Genomic DNA, 23,817 nt, shown 5'->3' on the forward strand with positions numbered 1-23,817 from the left:
TGTGTGTGTGCGCGTGTGTGCATGCATGCCTGTCTGTGTGCACTTGTGTATTCACCATACAGTCCATTTTTCTCATCACAAATACTTCTACAGGGTGCTATTCTCTGTGCTGCCTCGACTCATTTCACTTGTCAGCTGTTTTGTTTTGTTTTTTATCCACAGCTTATACATTCTTTCATTGCTGTGGACTCCCTTGCATACAGATGAGGGGTTACACCACTGTCTCTGGCTCCATTAAAGATGTGATCACAATACTGCTGCCTACAATTCTCAGTCTAGCCCCCTTTATCATTTTACATGGGTGTCACATCTCAATAAGACTTTATTTATGCAATGCAACAGCCCCTCTGTGAGGACAATGCAATATATACCATTATTGTCTAAAACAGATGTGTGTGTGTGTGTGTGTGTGTGTGTGTGTGTGTGTGTGTGTGTGTGTATGTGTGTGTGTGTGTGTATTTCCATTTAAACGCATATCAATTGCAAATGATTTTGCAACAGCGGTCATTTTTGTGAAAAACTTTGCCTTGCATAATTAGCTCAATTCCCAAAATGTACTTGTGAGAGAATAGAGAGATATTTAAAAAAAAAAAATTAGTGCATCATTCTCGTGTCCTTTTTACCGTGTTATATGCAGATTTTTGCATTAAATATAATGTATAGTCTGTCAGCTCCTTAATCATCAGGTCACCTTAATCATCAGGTCAGGCTGTACAGTAGTATGCTACTACAGTTAGTATAGCATACACAGCTGTGTGTATGTGGATGTTACAATAGTAATGCTAAAGCAAGCAAAGAATTAAAACATGGTGATGATCATCATCACCATCAGAACATAGGTTATTTTATGAAAATCCATTTAATATTTACAGTCTTTTTGGATGGAAACCTGAATAATGATTGATTGATTCATGGATTTATTTATGAAAAAATAATTTAAAGTGTTTTAAAGTATGACATATTTTTGAAAACATGTTGGATTATTTCGTCCTTTTACCAGTTCACTGAGCAGCCTACAGCCTTTTGATGTAATAATCCAAAGCACATTATAATGGGCTAATTCATAATATCAAGCAACCACAGACATCTAATTAAGGTAAAAACAACAACAAATCAGTTTGATGAACTGAAATACATTATTGGGTGTTGATAAAGAGAAGCTAATGGAGTTGCATCTCAAAAACATGTCACTGAAAAATAATATGGTACCAGCTGCAATAAAACAGTGAGCCATGCTTTACAAAAACATCATATGTGCGTAATTTTCCTCCTGGAAAGAAATAACATTTTTAATGCTATTTAAAAATGTTAGTTTGACAAGATCATGATCACAAGATGGAAAACACAAAACTGTAGCCAAAATCACTTTACTGTTATCATAATTTACATTTTACAAAAGTAACAGTTTGTCTTTCAGTCTGCAGATTAGCTGTATGAAAGGCTTTTGTGGCTTAATCACAAAATTTTTAGAGATGCCTATAATAACGTTTAATAATTTTTAGAGATGCCTATAATAATGTAGGAGGAAAGTAATAGCTCTTTTATGCAGTGTAGACCTTTTCTAGTAGTATTTTGCAGTTTGATTTTGGTATCTGCAAAAGTCAATAGAATGTAAGAAACTATGCAAAGTGAGCTGTGTTTTCACTATTTCCAGCATAAAACACACCATCAAGCAGGTCCCGGATTTTATCCATGTAGATCTCAAAGTAGGATACCTGCAGCAAAGAAAAACACAGAGGAGATTATCTTTGAAATGGAAGAAAAAACAGGAAGAGCAGCAATTCCGATAAAAGGATGTAAAACCTACTCATAAAACGATGTGCAAATGATGTTGCAACGAGCCATTCTCCAGTGAGCCTGGCATGGTTTAATCCTCTATTAGATGACTGTGATGTAAAAGGGAATAATAGCTACAAAAATGTAGGATTATCAGTATTTACACATCAAAGTTTATTGATGCTTGTCTGATTCCACGCAGTGCATCTGTGTGACATTTATGTCAGAGGGCCAAACTCAATTTCCATTAAATGTTGTGTCAGCATGTAGGTGCATGAAAATGTGTGAAAAAACCTACAGATACATTAAGCAGGGAATTGCACGCATGAAAAGACACCGGTGAAATACACACCCACCTTTATATGGAATTCAAGGTTCTCATCCATGGCAAATATGTGTTCAAAAATGTCCTCTGCAATGCGTGGAATGATCCCCATCCCCTGGGGATCGTGAAGGTTCCCCTACAAGAAGGAGAAGAAGATAAGAACAAGTGAGCAAAGTGGAGGATAAATGAAGACCTTGGGGTGAATTAAGCACAGAGAATACTAAAAGAAAGGAAAGCAGAGAGGCTTTTGACTTGAAAAAGCGAGGGGTTGTTTCCCAGGGAGAGTTGTAAAGGAGGTTAGTTCTCACACAGGGCTGGGAAAGAGAGATAGAGCATGATGGAGGGAGATTTACTGTGAGGGAGAGCAATGGAGGAAATACACTGTGAAATAAGGGGTGGACATCTGTGTATGTGCGTGTGCTCCAGCCAAAGGTCTACTTTTTGAATTATTTAGCCATACCGTACCTCCATTGTGTGTGTTTTTCCAGATGACGTCTGCCCGTAGGCAAAAATGGTCCCATTGTATCCACCCAAGACATCTACAATGACAAAAGGACAACAAAACATGTTAAGGACAAAAAGAATGAAGGAGCTTTTTTTTAGACTGGGTTCTATTATTATTCATTAATACAGTTTGCAATTTACACCTGGTCCAAGGAATGCCACCGACCACCTATTTGGTGTGGCCAGGTTTTGTTCCCTCCTACATTGTCTCCACTAGAGGGTCCATGCACAGTTATGATACCAGTCTGTCTCCAGTTAACTAACATTCAACTAGCTAGAAAAACAGAAATGTTTCTACAACTACTGTACATGTATACACTGCTATAAAAACAAACGATATATAAAGACAGACATAGTGAGGCTCCACAAAAGCAAAGCAAAAATATCTCCCCCTAATGGTTGCCTGCAGTGTAATTACTAAATCCATGTTATTTAACTGAATTTAAGCAAAACCAAAAACTCAAAGTACACATCCAATACATTTTTGGTGATTTTCAATGATTACCTTTTTAGTTGTTTTCACAAGACTGATTAGTGTTCAAGTTGTCATTTTGTTGATCAGTTTGCTTCTAATAAATGAATGTTTCATTCTTTATTTAAATTCTAAGTAAAATGGGTGACTGGGCAACTATAATGTGTCAGCTGAGGTCCAGACTTCAACAGATGCATGGCCAAAACCCAACCAGGTGTCTGGCTGGACATCACACCCTGTACCTCTACAGCCCAGACTCAGGCTTGAAAATACATTTTTACTCTGGCTACATGTTTTTGCTCTCCATTCACAGTGGTACAATGTCACTAAAGCAACCACTATGTCCTGCATTAGTTATTTTTCTGTGTCATTCACATTCAGTGCATTAGCATTTACACGACCCAAAATACATAAATGAGTCACAAATCTTACAGGTAATTAGGTGGTTGTTTACGGTTGTATTTAGAGGTGTCCACTGTGATTTGTTTGTCACTGCCATCATGTCAACACCATGCACATTATATTTTAATGTTGCAATTTAGTCTATATTCCAAATGTTTTGGAATCATTTTTTGATAAAGACACAAAGGATATCCTTTTATTATCCTTTGCACATATATACAGCACATTCAAAACATGAGTCGACGGATTTTAGTGAAGTTTCCAACAATCAGCCTCTTGTCTGTTTCAATTCAATGCACTGGACACAAACTACCAAGAGGTGTTTGGATTTGTAGTGATATGACAACACTGACATTTTCAAGAAGGTAATTTAAGGAATGAAAGAGGGAGACTGTGTTTGACTGTAACAATCTGAAAGCATGTTATTTTCATACAAAAATATGTGCATTATGTCCTCCTGAGACCCAGCAATGCATTTTTGCCCTCTGTAGGGGATAGGAGTTTCAGTTTTACTAAAAAAATGTAACAGAGTGACATAATTGCATGTGTTTAGAAAATGAAATATGAATTACAGTTAAAACAAGTGATAATCAGAATACCTTTACCATCTTCAAATCAATAGATTGCATAAAGGGGTTATTTTTTTAAGTCTGGAATATTCACTCTGAAATGTAGTGCTACATATTCAACTGAGTGGTAAATTTGCATTCTTATTACTCAAGTTCTGTCAATTTAATCCATTTTATGCTTGAGAAAAATAAAAAAAAAAAGTTACAAACTGCCTTTTCTGGTGCAATTTCAGGATGATTACTTGAAAGGCAACAAAATGGACTGCAAAAACAAAGCCAGAACAAAATGTTCAGAAATAAAACTGTAAGTTCACTTAGATTTATTTTTTCATCTTTGTTTTTGGTTTCCTTGATAGTGTGGAATCAAAAGCAAAGGAAAAGAATTGGCACTTCATTTTTTATTTCCTGACAAAACATTAGTCTGCGTTTGTGTGTCTTGTTCTTACAGCTTAGATCTCCACTGTTCATGTACACTCAGGGTGCTGCTGGATTTAGTCTGCCTAACAGTTCAATGTGAATGCCATATTCATTGACATTGTTACACACTGTGATCATGTAAGACAATGATGAAGTGATTTAAAGTGTTAAAACATGTTATATAAGTTCATGATAAAAGCCACCCCATACTGACTATAAGTGTGTAAACAATGACCCAGGAAGACACGTTACCAGACAAAGACAGATATCTTGACCTTTGCTCAGATGACACTTCAGTCTTGGCTTCATAAAGTTTGTGTTAAATGAGAGTTATATGATATTTAAGCTTGGGGAGGTCCTGAATGACTTCTGTGGATGCACATAATAAACAAAATCTTTCCACAGTGTTAGTCACCAGAGGGCACCCATAAAAGACAAAATATTGTTAATATATTATTCTACTTCATCAAACGAGAGTGCAAACAGAAAAAATCTCAACATTTCAGGTTATAAAGCAGCTCATGGGTGAAAGTCATACAGCTGAAGTCATACAGCTGACACAGTCTATTAAACCCTTGTGTTAAATGTCAAACATTGATGAAGAAAAACACGTCACCCTGAAAGACCAGCTGACCAATACTGAATCAGGGAGGCGCTCACCAAAACCTTTTAAGTCCTGATCTACAGAGTCTCGGTGAGGAATGCATCATACGAGGGAAATGTGCAGTGACATTATACAAGATTGTGATGATGGTACGACTTGTGATAAACAAATATGAATATGAGAATAAAAGGCCTGCACTTGTATGTTTTAACAGACACAATGCTTACACTGACCTGAAACATAGAACAGCATAATCCAAGTGAATAAAGAAATGAATCATTCTGCTTTTATTCCACATGAATAACCAAAACCAATTAAACAGAACATTAAATTGAAATAACACATTATAAATACAGGGATGTTTCATTTCCCTGGCTGCTTTTAAAATATTTTCATCCTGTCTTCATGTTTTACATAGTAACTGTGTGTAAGATGTCACGTCTATTAAATCCAAGTTACCATATCCATATCACAGATTTTTTTTTTCTTCTCACGAACCACATTGTTATTGCTGTTGTCTCCTTCCTCAGTTGTAATGCTAGTTCAGTCAATTTGGGAGCAGCCACCACCAAATTGATACCTATTAACTTCAAGGTAGCGGGGGACCTGATTCAATTTGTCACATGGTGTCAGCACATGGCCCATGTATCCAAGTGCTCCAGGAAAAATGTTTGCATGATCAGTGTGAATGTGTGGTACATGTAAATAAAATGATTTTTCCTATCCATTCAATTCCACTTCATACCCTAAGGCCTAAACAGTAAATCCTCACATATTTAAGAGACATAACCTTAAAGTGACTGAATACCAGAGTTGGGTCAGTTTCTGAATTTGCTGGTCCAGTCCAGTGTATGAGCTAATGGAGTAATAGTTGGATATACACAAACTGGCTGAACCAAAACTTGTCATTTTGACAGGTTGTGAGCAGATAGCGTCAATGCATTGGATCAGACTTCCCTTGCGTTAATAATAAGCCAAATGATATCATGATAAAGATAATATTATGTTTGTTATTAAGAAAGAAGCAAAGCAATAACATGACCATCATGTGCACACTGCATCTGTGTACTACAGTTCATATAGTTAGCTTCATAGCATAATTACCTAAATCATATTTTTTTCAGGTCATAGTCAATGATGAAAAATGAATCAGCAGTGTTAGAGTAACATTACACAGATATCACAATTTGGCAAAAAAAATTAAATAAAATAAAATAAATAAATAAGGCTTGGGCAATTGTGTTATGAGGCTAACAATATGTTTTTTGGAAGGCAACAAGAGGAGACATGATGACTTCAGTCACAATGAAAACTAAAAGTGCACCAACAATCCATTAACTTGTCAGATTTGAAGCTGATAAAAGAGGCGAGCCAAAAAACACAGATGAGGCAACATATACACAAGAAATCCCATCCAAAATAGAAGCCAAAAAGATACTGTACAACTGCTTCACTCCTCCTTCCTCTTTTTTTTTATTATTAGTGTTTATTGGCAGTTGTCAAACCAGATTAGGGATGCATTACTGCTTCCAAAGGGACTGGAGTCACCAAACTCATACATTCATACACTTGTGAGTCTCATCACTTCCATCTGGGAGTGTCTGCTGAGACACGCAAGCATGCATGAGACATGCAGCAGCTTCAAGCGAAACCTGTAAACCAGATCCCCATCAAATAATCAACATGGCAAAGTAGCATTATTACATAAGAATGAAAATAGAATGTTGTTAAATAAAACAGGGTTTGTAACATAGGATGACCTTGCATTGTTTGTTTTTTTACACCTCAGGGTTTCCCCTAGTTAAGCTGGGATTTATGTACCAGTGCAATGAACTGTGGGTAATTCCCTTAAGTAAACTCTGGAAAAAGTGTTGACTTATGGAAAGTGTGTACAGCTTAAAGGTGGGGTATGAGATCTTAGAAAAACAGTTTGAGCAGGCTACATTTTGAAAATACTCAATTCAAAAGTCCAAACCCTTTTCTTCAGACATTAACCCGAAGCCACACCTCCAGAGTACTGGCATGTGCAATGCTTGTTATTAAGGGTTCACGAGCGCTGCACAGCAACAATTCGCCCGGCCCCAGCTCTGGTGGCCCCGTCTCCATGCATACCTTCAGTCTCCTCCATCACCTCCGCTCTTGCAGAATTGCCCCAATTCATACCTATCTGGGTAACATTACATTTCCTAGTGATTTATGTTAGTGACAAAACAGTTCGCTGGTGAACTTTATATCCTAATATAGTGAATATAGCCAAGCTGCTAATATAGCCAAGCTCTGGCTCTGGCTTCGTTTTCTGTACAAGAGCTTCAACCCTATGAGAATACATGATTCGTGCACGAAGAGGGGTACACGTAAAGGGGAGAGGGGAGAGGGACAAATGGCAGTTGAGTTTGATAGACATATCACTATTCAATCATTTCGATTGGACGCTTAAAATGATTGGATGGTGCTTTTTCAGTCCTGTCCGTTCCACAGGTGACTCAATTTTTCTATTTTTGTGTTAGAGCATTTAATTAATTGGTTGTGAGGGGATTTTAAGCAATAGTAAAAAATGCTCCAGGAGAACATTTCACCCCCCACCTTTAAACCTATGATGATCTGACAGTGGGATGTCACAGACTATACCTGAATGCTCCACATCTACAAGTGTCAACATTGGAATCGGGCCGTTTCCTTTCAGGCAGTCTTGCAACGTGTTCACCACACACGTTCATACGATGACAATGAAAATACTATTCATCCATCAGCACCACTCACAGCTCGACTACATGTCTTACACTGCCTCTATACATGACCATGAGACTGACACCAGGGTTGACACGTAAGGAAACAAAGGATGAAGGATGTGTCTCTGAGGGGAGATAAACACCATGTCACATGAGATGGAGCCTACCGCAGAGGGCAGCACAGTGGAAAGACACCAGTGAGCGTGAGTGGAAGATGGTGAAAAACGAAAAGGAAGACACAGTTAACAAAGAGAAAGAGCTGGAAAGACTAGCACAGCTCCCAGTCAACATAATAAATGCTGCCATTGGACAAAACAGATATGTATACTCCCAAAGTATTATAACACTGAAGGATTTGCAACTTTCCTTCCTTTGCCATTCCTCAGTGGGCAGAAGCTGCAGCTGGCCTGGGTAGCAGATATATGAAAAAAAAAAAATAATTCAGGACCTTTTCCACATAGACCTGAGTTTGCATCCCCTGGAGGTTTTTGTGTTTAGGGAACAGAAGCAATCCATTTGATTAAAATATTCATAGATACATTGTGAGTATTTTTTATCACACCGATGCAGACTTTCACTATATTCAACCAAACCTGTATTAAACCAAATGCTCTCAGTGCCTAACAGTAAGAAGTTCATAATGCTTTTGTCCTAACCAGCAAACATTATAAATAGGTTCTTTTGTTAGAATACAAACTAAATAGGCTGTCTGTGAAAAGTTTACCAATACATTCATTTTTGACACTTAAAAATTAATCTCATTGACACATTTTAGTCAAATGACTGAATTTTTTCATCTGGGCCAACTGGACCAAAAAGAAGAATGTTGGCACTAAGCAACTTCTGACTTAACTAAGGAAGAGCCTAAGAGAGACTAATATGTTCTATCTGCAACAAATTATATAATTGATGCAATGAGTAGTTTCTCATTTCTTAAACAACCACCAGTTTGATCGAGAGCATAAAGATTGGACTACGTTTCAATGGAAAAAAAGTCATGAAGTCTGATATGTCCAGACTGACCCTGTTCCAGAGTGACGAGCACATCAGGGTGAGAAAAGAGGCAGATGAAGTGATTACCCATCATGCCTACAAAAGATGAGATAAGATAAAACTTTATTGATCCCCACTCAGGGAATCTGGTTTGTCACAGCAGCTGAGTAATACAGATTGTAGCATAGAAAGAGGGTAAAACACAGCAAAAAGCAAAATTAAAACTATGTATACTATGAGCCTAGAACTATGAACACACAATTCTCTCTCTCACACACACACACACACACACATATATATACAGTTAGACAGACAGACAGATAGACAGACAGACACAGACAGACAGACAGACAGACAGACAGACAGACAGACAGACAGACAGACAGACAGATAGATAGATAGATAGATAGATAGATAGATAGATAGATAGATAGATAGATAGATAGATAGATAGATAGATAGATAGATAGATAGATAGATAGTCTAAAGTATGATATTAGTGATCATATCTTACACAATATAAAATACAAAATACCAGATAAGAAATATATATAAATATGAGCATTATAGAAAAAAAACTACACAGGTGCCAAAGTGGTCATAGTGATCTAAAATAGCCAAAATACTGAGAAAATGTCATTAAATTTGAGCCTAGTGCCTACAGTACAAGCCTGTGAGGGCAGTGTTATGATCTGGTGTTGCTCAAGTTGATCAGGTTATGTGTTCAAAAAAATTAGGTCAGCTCAGATTTTGAGTATCAATGATTTTTCTTCCCTGACTTGATGACACAGGTATATTCCAGGAAGACACTGCCAGGATTCATCAGGATCAGATTGTGGTTCAGGAGCACGAGACATAACATTCATACATAGATTGGCTACCACAGAGGCCAGACCTGAACCCCATTGAGAATCTGTGGGATGTAAGAGAGAAGACTTTACACACCGGTCTGACTCTCCATGATCAACACTAGATCTTGGTGAAAATTAAGACACTGCTTGATGGTAATAAATGCTAATTAAAAGTGATCCAATGACATATTTGTGTATATTTTATACATGTTTTACTTTGTTTCATGTAGTGTTATAAATCTACTTCAATTTGACCAAAACATCAATAGTAAGTCAAACTCAGTTCTATTGCATCGCTTCTTAGTAGATACTTTTTAGCTGTAGTTGCAGCAAATATTTAGAATATGTTACTGTTGTTAGCACCTTGTCATTGAGGCAGCTGTGGTTCATGAGGTAAAGCAGGTTGTCCACACTCTGCAGGGTTGCTTTTTTGAACACTGTTTCCTCCCACTCGATGTCTCCTGTTAAGTGTCCCTGGGCTCGACACTCAATCCCCAGTTGCCGGTGGCTTTGTCACCACTGATGTGTGAATGGGTGAATGAAAGGCACACACACTGCAAAGCTCTTTGGGTACCAGTAATGTAGAAAAGCTCTGAATAAGAAGAGGAGTTAGTACCTGGCGACAGAAAACTTGAACAGATAACTCAATAGACCTTAAATCATCTTATGTCTAGTGTCTTATTGGTTCGGTTGATTTACTCTCCATTCGCCTACTCTTTAGCAACTCCTTATGAACAGCAAAAAAAACAAACAATTTTCTTGACATGATGCAGTTGACCTAACAGTATGCAGCATGAAATTCCAAGGATTAACAAGATGCATATCACAGCCCTGTGGAGCGAGGTAGACGGCCCAAGATGAAAAGAAACCAATACCCCTAAGTCTTCTTTTCACTTTCCCCTCTGTATCTCTCCACATCTGTCTCCTTCGTTTCCCCCTGCCTGGGTCTCATGTTTGCACCGTGGAAACTGAGTGGAACTCCATTCAACTAGCTCTAGATGGAGCATGAAAAACAGATTGATTGGGCGGGAGATATAGTGTGAGATTACCATGTAGGCTGAGAAAGTACAAAATGAAAAGGCAAGACGAATTTCTGTAATGGGTTGGGGGAAAAAATAAAGGTTAAGGATTTAGGAAAAGGAAGGCATGAGATGAAAGGTGAAGTCTGAAACATGTCAGGGGAAACATTTAACAGGGAGAGCAATCAAGGTCAGAGAGAACAGCATTCAGCCTGCAATAAACCAAAGCCAAAAGAAAATATTACTATTGTGTATTTATGCACAATGCAGATATACATGATCTCAACCTTTCTGAATTAAAAATGCATTTGATATTAATATATTCTTATACACTTTACAGCAAATTAATGGCTCATTGGTGTTTCTAGGAAGAGAATGAACAGAATTAACATTATAGAATTAACAATTAGAATAGAATTAACAATTATATGCCTCTACTATAAAACTTATGCCACATTATGTATTCTTTCAACCAAAAAAAGTAATACAGCAATGCCAATGAGTCAACTTGAACTGCTCTGCTGAATACTCCGGTGATATGCATCTCTCCTCCCATACCATCTACCAAATGCATCCGCCCATTTGATGATCTATCTGCACGGCATAATTGCTGCTTTTTTTTTGCTTTAGTATCTTTTGTGCAACATAATAGCATATGTAATGCAATAACATAATGTCACATATAGGGGTGTAATGGTACAGAAAATTTTCGGTTCGGTACATTTTCAGTACAGGGGTCTTCGGTTTGACACATTTGCAATACCTTTCAGTACAGTGAAGGATACCCGTGAAGGGAGGGTGCGCTCCATAAGTACCAAAAACCAAAAGTGAAACTTAAAAGTGGGGTACGAGATCTTAGAAAAATGGTTCGGGCAAGCTACATTTTGAAAATACTCAATTCAAAAGTCCAAACCCCTGTCTTCAGACATCCCCCCAAAGCCATACCTCCAGAATACTGGCACGCCCAATGCTTGTTCCTGAGGGTTCACGATCGTTGCACAGCAACAACTCGCTGGCCCCAGCCCCTGCCTACGGCTCCGGCCCCGGCCCCGGCGACAGCCCTGGCTACGGCCGCTGGCTCCGGCTTCAACCCCGGCTTTGTCCCCGGCTCCATCTCCGATCCATGCATACCTCATTCAGTCTCCTCCAACACCCCCACTCTTACAGAACAGCCCCAATTCACACCTAGCTGGCTAACGCTACACTTCCTAGTGATTTATGTCAGTGACAAAACAGTTTGCTGGTGAACTTTACATCCTAATATAGCTAATATAGCCAAGCTCTGGCTCTGGGTTCATTTCCTGTAAAAGCGCTTCAAGCCTTTGAGAACACACGATCCATGCACGAAGAGGGGTACGCACAGAGGGGGGAGGGACAAATGGCAGTTGACTTTGATAGACATATCACCGTTCAATCATTTCGATTGGGCACTCAAAATGATTGGATGGTGTTTTTTCAGTCCTGTCCCTTCCACAGGTGACTACATTTTTTTATTTTTGTGTTAGAGCATTTAATTATTTGGTTGTAATCGGGGAGTGAAGGGGATTTTAAGCAATATAGTAAACAATGCTCCAGGAAAACATCTCGCACCCCACCTTTAACATGCTTTGAACGTCCAACCCAGCTTCTGTGCCTCTGTTACACTCTGTTGTCATGTTCACGCCCCCTTATCGGTGCCCCAGCCTCAGAATAAAGTGTTTTTTAAGAGATGCTGAGAATGTAGAGAAACCCTGCACATGGGTTCTGCTTGCGACCACCCTGCTCTTTTCAAGTATTTGTGTTCTTCACATAGGCTACATGTATTTGTTCGGTACACCTCCATATTGTGTCGAAGGCCCTGAACCGAAATGGTTTGGTACAAACAAGCGCACCGTTACACCCCTAGTCACATATGTTTCTGTCTGTATCGATGATGAAGCATCGGACCACAGTGTTAAGTCTTCTCCAGCCCATGCCACAGATTCTCAGTGGGGTTCAGGTCTGGACTCTGTGGTGGCCAATCCATATGTGAGAATGATGTCTCATGCTCCCTGAAACACTCTTTCACAATTTGATCCTGATGAATCAAATTGTGTATGAACTGTCATCTTGGAATATGTCTGTGTCATCAAGGAAGAAAAAAATCCACTGATGTTCAGACCTGGTCATTCAGTCTATTCAGGTTCAGCTGCCCTCATTTCATGAACAGATAATGTTACTGAACCTAGACCTGACCATCTGAAGCAACCCCAGATCATAACACTGCACCCAGTAGGCACTAGTCATGATGGGCAATCACTTCATCCACCTCTCTTCTCACCCTGATCCACCGTCACTCTGGAACAGGACCTGGAGTCATCAGACCCATGATCTTTTTTACACTGAAACACAGTCCAATCTTTAAACTCACTATCAAACTACCTATGTATTGTGCATGTCACACAGAAAAGGACACTTTAATTAATCTAAGGCAATGTGAAGTTACCTGTTAGCTCCCACTCTTACCAACTACCTGGATTATTATTATAATACTAAAATAATGAAGCTAAAAAACTAAATCAATTTCATTAACTGACATAAAAATAATGATCATTAATGATTAATGATCTTTAGATTAACTGGATCAATAAAGGGTGGAACTGTGAACTGTAAACCCATAAGAGTGTCCATGTTGTTTGTTAAAATAACCATCCACCAAAAAGTGGTGAAACCATAAAAAAAAAGTAAAAATAATTAAACGGTCAGAGCCACGTAGTCTACCCAACATGACTCCTGGGGCCCTTTAGCATCACATGGATCCAGCAAGATCAGCTAATATGTGGATGCTTGACAGTTGATTTGAGATGGATTTTTCTGTTGTGGATCTCACACAAAGGAGACAAAGTGAGCATGACTCACCTTTGACAATCTGCTTGGCACAGGCATTGTAGACTTGCTCCTGGGTGGTGTTAGTGGGGAACACCTGGTCAAACACATATGACTTCCCCTGTAAAGGCCAAGACAAATACAGTCGGTTACAAGACACACAGTTTAGAGAGCACTTCAGATTACCTCAGTCCCCACAGTGACTCCTTGTATCATTCACTCTGGGTAGTTTGTGTAGCAGGGCATGTGGGTGTGTGTATGAGAAAGAGTCTTCACGCACATTATGTTTACCACTAAAACATTATGTAAAGCCATACTGCCACTATAAAAAAGTGCCACATCAATATTTTCATTATGCACCATGAACATGCTTTATGGACACTGTATCCATCTGTGTGTGTGGACACAAATGGCAGTGAATATATCACATTAAGGGGCCCATCTGTCTCCCTTGAGTGTTATGCTTGTGTGTATGTGTGCGTGTTATATTTTATTCGTGTGCTTTCTGCTACTGGGAAGCAGTGGGTGTTTCGAATGAGAGTCCTGCAACACGGAGCTTCAAGCGCAAAAGCTGCGTGACCCCAAGAGGGAAAGCGAGAGAAATCACATCTGAGGTGAAGCCATTACAGGCCATCGTTCAAGGACTTGAAGAGCAGAGAGGAGAGTTGGAGTGGAGGAAGGCTGGTGCAGAGGAGTGGAAATGCAGAGAGGGCAAAATAAAGTAGATGACCTGAAGCCAATGTCTGCATACAAGGAAGAAAAAGGAAAGCCCATGAGGAGAGAAAGAAATAATAATAATCAGTAAACAAGGCTACAGAACCAGCACAACAGTCTGTTAGTCAAACAACCAGTCAGTGAGGAATCAAACAATTCAGCCAACAAAGCAGCTAAAGTGCTCTCAGACGTTCAGCTCATCACAAGGCCATGTTATGCTGGTTCAGAATGTAGGCTTGCTTTGCCAGTCTTAGAATAAAATAGTTGACTAGTGTCATTCAGCTGAGATGCCAGTTAACCCAGACATTAATTAAATCAACCACACAGTCATATATTCAAGTTGTACTCTGCTGTCCTCCTTTAAGAACTGTCTTAAATTATACCAAATTACAGTAAGCAATCATTATATCTCCCCTTACTGAGGCACTCAACTATTTTCTAACATTTTGAGGTAAAATCTAATTTTTTGTTTTTATATGTGTAACACACCAAGGAGAGAAATATGCAACTGCATTTAAGAGAAACAAGAGGTAGTGCATTTCTGCTGAATTTTGAATATGTTAAAGAAAAGAGAAACTAAACTAAACCTGAACACTTTACTGTGAACAGACATTAATGTATTGCTATAAATGGACTCGAATAAATATACTCAGTGACCTATGTTAGTGATAGTAATGCCACTAGGGCTGTAATTAACAATTATTTTATTACTGATTAATCTGGCAATTATTTTTTCGATGAGTCTATCGATTATTTTTTTATTAGTTGATTAATCCTTCAGTTTCCTTATTAATCCTTGTAACGGCTATCATTTTTATTTCCAACTTCCATTTAAGAATTTCTTATTAAAACAAATCTTTTTAAAAAACACATATTTTTACTTCTGTTTAAAGTGCTTCTTTCTGCAGTAAAGAGAAAATGTTTTGTTGTATTGTTGTTGAAGTATCCTGACTTAAGAAATCAGTACAATGAAAAGTAGCTTGATTATGTGTGATATAGAGCATATTTTCTAAATGAACATGATCATGTTTTACTGATAGATGATTTACACACATTGCAAAATGTCAACTAAACCATTAGTTAAATGAGTCATTATTTTTTGTCTTCTGTCTCTCACTCCCCAGATGTCACCACTCATCTTCACTTCATGCATCCATAATTACATATGAAAAGCCTCTACAGAGGCTGTGAATTTGTGACATTTTATAGTTAAATGGTTAGTTACGTTTGGGAGAGACCTTGTACAGAAAATATTGAATACAGAGTAGAGATACTCTGTACCACATTATAGTATTCTCCCTAATTTCAGCGGACATAGCAGACAAGAAGGAAATTAAAAAGAGAGGCCGCACAAGAGAGTTAAAAAGATAAAAGAAAAAAAAAAGAAAAATATTTACATAGTATTTGTAACATTAGTATTCATATCTTTATGTATCACATCATTACAGCCCTAAATCCTATAAACCTATAGGTTACCATCTGTAGTAGACTCCAAAATTACACTGGCGGCCATTTAAAATGAATGTCAACTGAACAGCAAAGTTTTGATCACACTGTTTGTATTTAATAGTCACAATCTAATCGCCGAGCTCTAACTAAAAATGATCAATAGAAGAGACTACAAGAGCCAAGATTTTGCATTTTGGACATCGCAGGCATGGCTCTTTGGAGACCATTTTAGGACAAAAAGCTCTCATAACTTTAGAACTTGAGGAGTAATGACTGAGCTAATGCTAAATGCTACCTTAATGACATGGTAAAATGGTAAAGAAAACAAAACATAGCAGTTTTAGTACTAAAAAAAAGGTAAATATACATTAGTTGAACATTCCTTCATGTAATAAAGTGGTTGGTGAAGTTACCTAAATTTCAGATCAGGATAACATGTCACAATTGAGGACATGGTTTTCAGAAAAAAATGTGTGAAGTTTGAATGTTTAGAAATATATAGGACAAAAAAATAATAAATACAAAAATGTTTCTGGTAAAAGTTTTCTCATTTTCAATGAATTACACTATCAATTTGTCCTACGGTGTGGCATTAAAAAATTCTCAAAAGAAAAGTTAAATAATATACAAATACCATGACAGATGAATAATAGTATTTTCCCCATGACTTGTTTAACTTTGCTTTTTCAATCTGGTTCTGATCAGGTTAGTGTGCAAATATTGTTTTTATCTGTATGTGCAATTGCAAGAGACAGCCTGTCCCACAGGATTCATGGGACAGGCTGTCTCTTGCAATCCACTATGAGAAACAGAATGTGTTGAGGAAGTGGACCGAAACCTATCAGGAGAGAATGAGCTTTTGACCTTCACTGCTCATTGTGCAGAGCTGCATGACTACACATTTGGTTTAAATGGAGCTATGCTGACTTTGTGGAATATGATTTTTGTATTTTCTGTACTTTCTCTGCAAGTTAGTGACTATGTATCTTATTTGATGTTGCCAAAATGTGTACTGTGTCAATTAACAAAGCTCAATCCACATCAGATTCATAAATAAAAACAAATATGCAAAATACCATAGGTCCTCAAATTCAAGATACACTAAATCATTTCTGGGCAAATTGATATCTTGTTCAGACAAGTTTGTGCAAGTCATTCTGTTTATTGTCTGTGTTTGCTTAAGAGCCTCTCTTCTGTACTTTGTCTGCAGTGTACTTCTTTAAATTAAAATATTGAAAGCCCTAACACCATCCACAGCTACAGCACTGAAGAGGATGCATCCAGTGGAGGATGTATCTGCATTCATTTTTTAGTTTACCATCCTTTTAAATTAATCACAGGCCAAATCTGATTATTTTTTAGTCTATATGAATAATCGGTCAATCTCTGATTAAAACTGTTAAGACATGGAGTGCAAGAACAGATTCAACAGGCTGCCAGAAGCAGCAACTGATTACTTTTCATTGGTCTCAACACAATAACCAATCACCATGCTTATACGTTTTATTATTACATAATGTACCATAAAGAAAATTACTTTCAAGGATTTACTACATGTGTTTCTGCTCTTCATATAAAAGCCACACTAAACCATGATTATGCCTGCACCAGCAGTCTGGGATAAAATACACCAATAATCCCCCTGCACCTTCAAGTATTACACACAGAAACCGCTCCTCCACAGCCTTTTGAATGACAGAGTCAACAACACGCTAAACACAAAATCCCAATGAACATAAATCTATCAGTGGCTTGAATAATAAGTTCTCTTCCCAGCATTCAAGGATGAATGTTCTTTTAGTTTAACTCATGATTTATCACGTTTGTTTTATAGGATGCAAGCACATTTATTACACATGCTCAAGAGTCACATTCATTTTTTACATTCTTGTGGTTGTCAATTTCTGCAGCACTGTAGGAAGACAAAATTTGCTACAGTAAAATATGTTTTGCTTTAAAAGATCAGTAAATTTGTTGTAACAAAAACTAAAATGTTATAACATGCTGTAAGATTATCAATATATGAAACATGTTTTCATGGAACTCCTCAAACCTCTAGACACTAGCTATGTTCAATTGAGATACTTTGCTGTTTTTTTGTAACAAAGTGAGATAGATCTAAACATTAATCTCTTGCTGCTCAGTGGTTCAGCACTAACCTATTTTATGAAAAAAGTCCACTGCTACAGGAAAACTGTGCCACTCCCAAGAGCTGTAGCTGAAAATCAGGCAGCATTGTTACTTAGCAAGACATTGAGTCTGACTTCCCACTTCAGACTTTCAGTTTCGCATAAAATACTTTGTTTACGACAGAGGATGGAGGCAGAGCTGGAGCTACAATTCTGCATATTTTTCTTCCACTTCTTAATAGGCTGAAACATTTAGCTGTGTTTTGAAATGGTATAATCACAGTTGCAGGTACAAACAAGCTCCCTGTCACAAGTGATTAGGTCTGACTGTTCCCAATGAACCGCTTGTAATGCTGCACAGTACACGCACATGCAAACCATGCTAAATAACACACAGAGGGAGGAAGGAGGGAGAGAGAGAGACAGCTACAAATTATGATGTGGTCTTCATTGGCGTGAATAAAATGAGTCAGTTATATAAGCTGGATGAAAAACAGCCCTTTGCCAATCATTTGTTCTGCTGGCTGCACCATTAAAGCTGTAATCTGCTCCTGTGCTGCATGAATATGATAATAGTGCACTAGACATACTCTAAGCTTTCCAATCTGCATGTCCATCTTAGTGCTGGTCCATTCAGGTACAAAGAAGATTAGTTGTTTGTTGGTTTGTGTCATTAAACAGAAGCCTTTTCTATTATTTGCGTGCAGGCTGGGATAGTGTTAGGGAAAGCTGGTGTGTGTGGATATGCATGTTTATGCATGTGTGTGTAAATAATACATCCAATTATGTTTGTACATGCAGTCAATGTTCATGGCCCTTGGTTGTGTGTGTGATGTCAAACACCCACATGCTCTGTCCAGCCTGAAAGCTGCAGCTGTCTGCCAAAAGACAAAGAGGCAGTGGGATGCAGGAGAAAGAGATACACAGAGAAAGAACTGAAACTGTTACGATAAACAACTGTAAGAATATTTAGAAGGGCTGATTTTACTGAATAAAACCAAAAGAAAGAGGGAGAGTAGGGAGCGGAAAGAAATGAGAGTAGAAATTCAAGTCGTATAATAAGCATGAAGAGCAACAATTGAAATGCAATCAAGACTGAACAAATGAAGGAGGTACAGAACAAAAAACTATTGAGAACAATCAAGTGAATGCAAAAAATGAGTTAAACAGGTCTAGGATAAAAGGGAAAGGAAAGAACTGCATCAGCAGCAGCTGAATTTAGATGGAGGGTTGCTTGCAAAAAGGGCTGTTAAACTCCAGGACAAAGAGGCTGACCTGCCCACAGGCAGTGGTTTCACATACACACACACATTTGTCAACAGACACGTGTATTTATGTCTAAGCAAAAATTTGCCCATGGACAGTGGTTAGACAAAATAGCTACAAGTCACATTGTGTAAGTGTTAAGTGACGAATCTATGCAAACAAGTGTATTGCTTGCCTGCTTACTCAGAAGAGTATATAACAGATGAAATGCATGACAACAACTGCAATTACATGCACAGTGATGTTGCAATATTATTCCAAATGACAATATAAAGCACATCGAAACCAAATTAGCATTTTCTAATCAAGATGTGGGATATGCTGGTAGTATCCAGGTTTTAGGGGCATTATTTGTACATGTATACCTCATGTTCAGAATACATGTCTGGGGTGTTCACAACAGTTCTTGATACATGGCTTCTTTTCTGTACAAGCAATTAGCAAACAGTTTTTCAGACCTTAGTAGAGATGCATGTCCAAAACAAAAACTCACATTAATGAAGGAAAATCACCTACTTTTACATATTATGAAAGACATGGACATCAACAGGTTTTTTGGGATTGAACAAATATCACAATGCTGACCTTTTCCAGGGGGCTGCTGAAACAATGAAATACAAAGAACTGTAGTTGAAGGGCATAGCTGTGGAATGCACATAATGGGTGCAGTTTACATGAAGTGGAGTATGGAGAGTTGCATGTAAATGCAAAAATTAGTGGAATATCAGTGTAGTAGTAATTAGTACCTGCTCAAGTGTACTCTTGTTGCCTACATTTTAAACCACATGTGGTGTAATATAATTAGAGCATGGAGGAACTGTGATGTCACCCTTTGCGAATTGCAGACCCTTTGCCATGTTGGCATTTTGGAGCTGGGAATGACTATCTTTGGACAAAAGGGGCAGAACTATGGGAGCCTGAGGGGTCAGAGGTGGGCAAAGGTTTAAGCCTTAGGTTACTGATTCGGTAAAATGGTAAACTTTATCAAGTATTGCAAAACAAACTAATTTTATAGTCTTATTAGTCAAAACTATTAACTACTTATACTAACTATAAAGTGAAAATTTCAAATCCGACATGTCATACAGGCCTGTTAGTCAAAGCCTTATAAGGCACTTCTATTTAACCTGACATGTGATTTGGCCACCAGGTCACTTATTACAGGGTCCAAATAAAACAAATGACACCAGAATGAGTCCTAGAAAAAAATTGCTAACTTAGTATTCAGAGAGAGAAGTTCAGTGTAAGTCTACAGGAGCCTGGTCTTTTTGGTGTAACCCCCAGCAGCCATAAGTGGTATTACAATTTTAAGATACTTCCACATTGGCTTCATTATGGCCCTTGTCCTTTGACTGCAATAAACTATAGCAGTGTATGTTGTAATATGTTTTGAGTATTATTCAAAAAGATTACTTAATGATGGAGTCCAACTGAACTTTAACTGAAGCATGATAATTTGTTTTGCACCAAGTTTCATAGCTACCCCATTAAATAAAGCTGTGCATCTCCTGAAAAGACTTTACCTGACATTAAGCCTTAAAGGGATCAAAACAGTCATCCGTGCTGTCTGAAATGTAAATAATGTTTTCTCATTTCATTAACTCTTCATTTGAGGCTTGGTTAAGGTCATTAATGTGGAATAACTAAGAGGAAATAGTAAAAATAAAAGGGAAGATTGAGAAAACATTACTGTATGTTGACATGAGAAGGATGTCAACAGTGTTCATGCTTATATTTGAAAAGGTTTATGCGACTGTAAGAGTAAAAAGCTCAGTCCTCCTTTGCTCCTGACAGAAGATATATAATGATGCAGTTATTTCTGGTAGAGAGAGTCACAATATCCATAAGGTGAAGCAATCACAACAAACAACACCTTCTTCTGCATAAGATGGATATTTGTAGACTGCCTGGATGGAACAACACTTTGCAACACAGACACACATTTACATCACATTCAGGGAGGTTTTAATTCTTGTCACAACTTTTCCTCTCCATCAAGTTTCACACCAAAGTATCCCTGCTAGTATCCGGGAGGCACATAGCTAAATATTTAAAGTCAGAGCTGGATGAGAAGATAAGAAGATTAGGCCTGTGTTCCTCCTCCTCCTGCATGTTGTTGGGCTGACAGTCAGTCAGACTGCTGCTCACTTTTTTGAGCTTTTGGAGGTTTGGTGTTGGTGTGCGAGCTTGACTGAACTGAGGGCAAAGAAGAAGGAGGAGGGGCTCATATTTTGTCTCATTACACTGCAACTGTGTGCCTCTGTCTCTGTCAAGACTTTATATCTGTCTCCCCCATAAACTCATCAACACTTGTCTCGCTCTTCCCTCATGTACATGCACGCATAAGACTGACAAAAAAGGAGCCCTGACTGCCAATATCTGCTCCATCCGTCAAGCTAATCAGGCTACCAGCCCCAGATAACAGCATCATTAGTGATTTTTTTCTCAACAACAGTCAGCCCCTCACAAGTGCTAAAGCTCTAGTCATACTATATTACTATACATTTCTGTATTTCCTAATTCATTTTGCTGGCAAATCTAAGCATAGACAACTGGCACAGTGTCCCCAGGGCAAAGAGACTCTGACTGTCTCAGAGACATGGAAGCGAAAAATGGATGGAGATGCAATCGTGGTATTGCTCTGAATTTATCCTGCAGCTATCTTGAACCTATTGTACCCATTGTTATTGATACTTTACATAATCAACAGTTTTGGGAGTGGAAGTTTACCACTGAGTACCATATTGTTAACACTGGTTTAATAAATTAATTTAGTTGTTTATAAAGTATCGGCACATAGAAGTGGAGCAATTAGTCTCTCAACAAAGTGAAGCACTCTGCATAATTTATCAAGAGGATGAGTGAGAGAAAACAAGACAGGAGATATGACTTTGTTCACATTCTTTCAGAGCAGAAAAGGGAGCAATGTAAACCTCCCACTGAGGAAACAGGAGAAAATGGTTTTATAGCACTGACATTTATTGAGGATATTGAAGCAGAGACAGACAGGGAGAATGATCAGCAATACTGGTTGGTTGTTTACAGTGGAGTGCTGGGTAACTGGGAGAGTCAGGAGGTTTCCCAGCATATATATATATATATATATATATATATATATATATATATATATATATATATATATATATATATATATATATGGCCCTTAACAGTTGGGCTATTTATTCAACTGGGCTGCTGTTTCATAAAGATAAGACATTAATCAAGTCGTATAAATATTTTTCATTCATGAAAATCCACCAAATAATGACTGAGGATACTCTTTTCACACCACACTTCTCTTTCTCTCAGACTGATATAGGGAGATACCATTACACGTTGAAAAGCCCTCTGCACTTGTTAATGTTGGTTCAGTCCAGTATAGCTGCATGCTCCTGGCTGAGGCTGGTTGTATCAGAGAGGAGGAGTGGCCCCGCGGCCCGTGAAATGATGGACAGAAAAGGGCTAGGTGGGGCTGAAAAAGCCAGAAGAAGAAATTGAAAGGCTTTAGAGGAGGATGCTGCCAAGTGTTTGAAGCTCACAGAATTTTTTTCAAGTAGACAGACAGAAGAGGGAAATGGTAAAGGACCTGGGCTAGGGGTAGAGGCTAATATAAGTTAATATCAGACTTGGATGCTCTGAATAATGTGGACCACACTTCATCAGGAACACTTGGAGGCATTCATGCTTATGTCTGCTGAGAAAGCCATATTAATGTCAACTGACAACGGCATGGTCAGATAAAGTTGCAGATACTAGTGCGCTCCTTACGCACACATTGATGCTGTTGTTTCATTTGACTTGTTCCATGTTGAGTTCAATTTTAATTCAGGTGTTTTATTTAAGGTAACTTTTGAAAATATGTTATTTGTGTTCTTGTTGTGTTCTGCCTGCATATTTGTAAACAAGTGGGTTTTTTTTTTCAACAAAAGCAAAATATGTTCATTTATTTATGAGGTATTTAAATTTCTAATAAATTATTTATATGCACAATACTTCTACAAAGTGTACTTTCCATCAAAAAAAGGCCTATATTTCCCAAAAGTTTAAAGATGGCCTTCATAAAGATGTGCATGTGGTGAGTTTAGGAAACTTTTCCTGTTTTAACTAACTTTTGACTTTGAGCTATGATAGCTACGTGTTACACACAGCACAGAAAAAGTGGATTTAACTGACATAAGTGTCTTACTGATGATAATCCCAGTGTGTGAATGAGGTGTGCACACATGACATGCACACTGTGTGTATCCTACTATAATGAATGTTGTGTGTCCGACGCGTGTCAGACGCGTGTCCCAATGTTGCAGCACGGGAGGGTGTTTGTACAGGTTTTCCTCAGCCTTCACAGGGCCCGATCACTGCCAAACTCGCCAGATGAATAGAAACATTACCCAGGTATCTACTAGGAACAATTTTATGTCCATATTCAAATGTTATCAGGTATTCTGGGCGATTTTATCCATCCTGCCTCACTAAGCCAGGCACGACAGATGCGACGTTCGTGGATGAGTCGACACTTTTGAACGGCTCTTTTAAGTGAACAATCACAACCCATTTGTTGTGAGCTGTTCATTCTTGTATTCAAATTACCCACACTGCCTTCATGTGTGCCACACAGTGTTGGGCAGTATCGTCGCTACTTGTAGCGAAGCTAGTAACTTACTACAATTTTCAGTAGCTTGGCGGTAACATCACTTTTTCCTGAATCGAGTAACGTTTCAGTAGCTTAACTCTTTTTTTGATCAAGTAGCGTGGTA

At 38.1% G+C, this 23,817-nt stretch overlaps 1 protein-coding gene across 6 annotated transcripts in view; it reads right to left on the reverse strand.

Annotated features, from left to right (window-relative positions):
- kif5ab (kinesin family member 5A, b) overlaps window positions 1–23,817 on the reverse strand; it is a 142,079-nt gene that overhangs the window by 91,773 nt on the left and 26,489 nt on the right. For all 6 annotated transcript variants that reach the window (XM_030134310.1, XM_030134314.1, XM_030134311.1 and 3 more), the window contains exons 2-5: window positions 13,539–13,626; window positions 2,567–2,640; window positions 2,133–2,237; window positions 1,667–1,715 (exon numbers count right to left, since the gene is read on the reverse strand). In XM_030134310.1, the coding sequence (XP_029990170.1) occupies window positions 1,667–1,715; window positions 2,133–2,237; window positions 2,567–2,640; window positions 13,539–13,626 (316 nt within the window). The remainder of the gene's footprint in view (window positions 1–1,666; window positions 1,716–2,132; window positions 2,238–2,566; window positions 2,641–13,538; window positions 13,627–23,817) is intronic.

Source organism: Sphaeramia orbicularis, chromosome 5 (assembly GCF_902148855.1).
Source record: "Sphaeramia orbicularis chromosome 5, fSphaOr1.1, whole genome shotgun sequence".
Lineage (NCBI taxonomy): Eukaryota > Metazoa > Chordata > Actinopteri > Kurtiformes > Apogonidae > Sphaeramia > Sphaeramia orbicularis.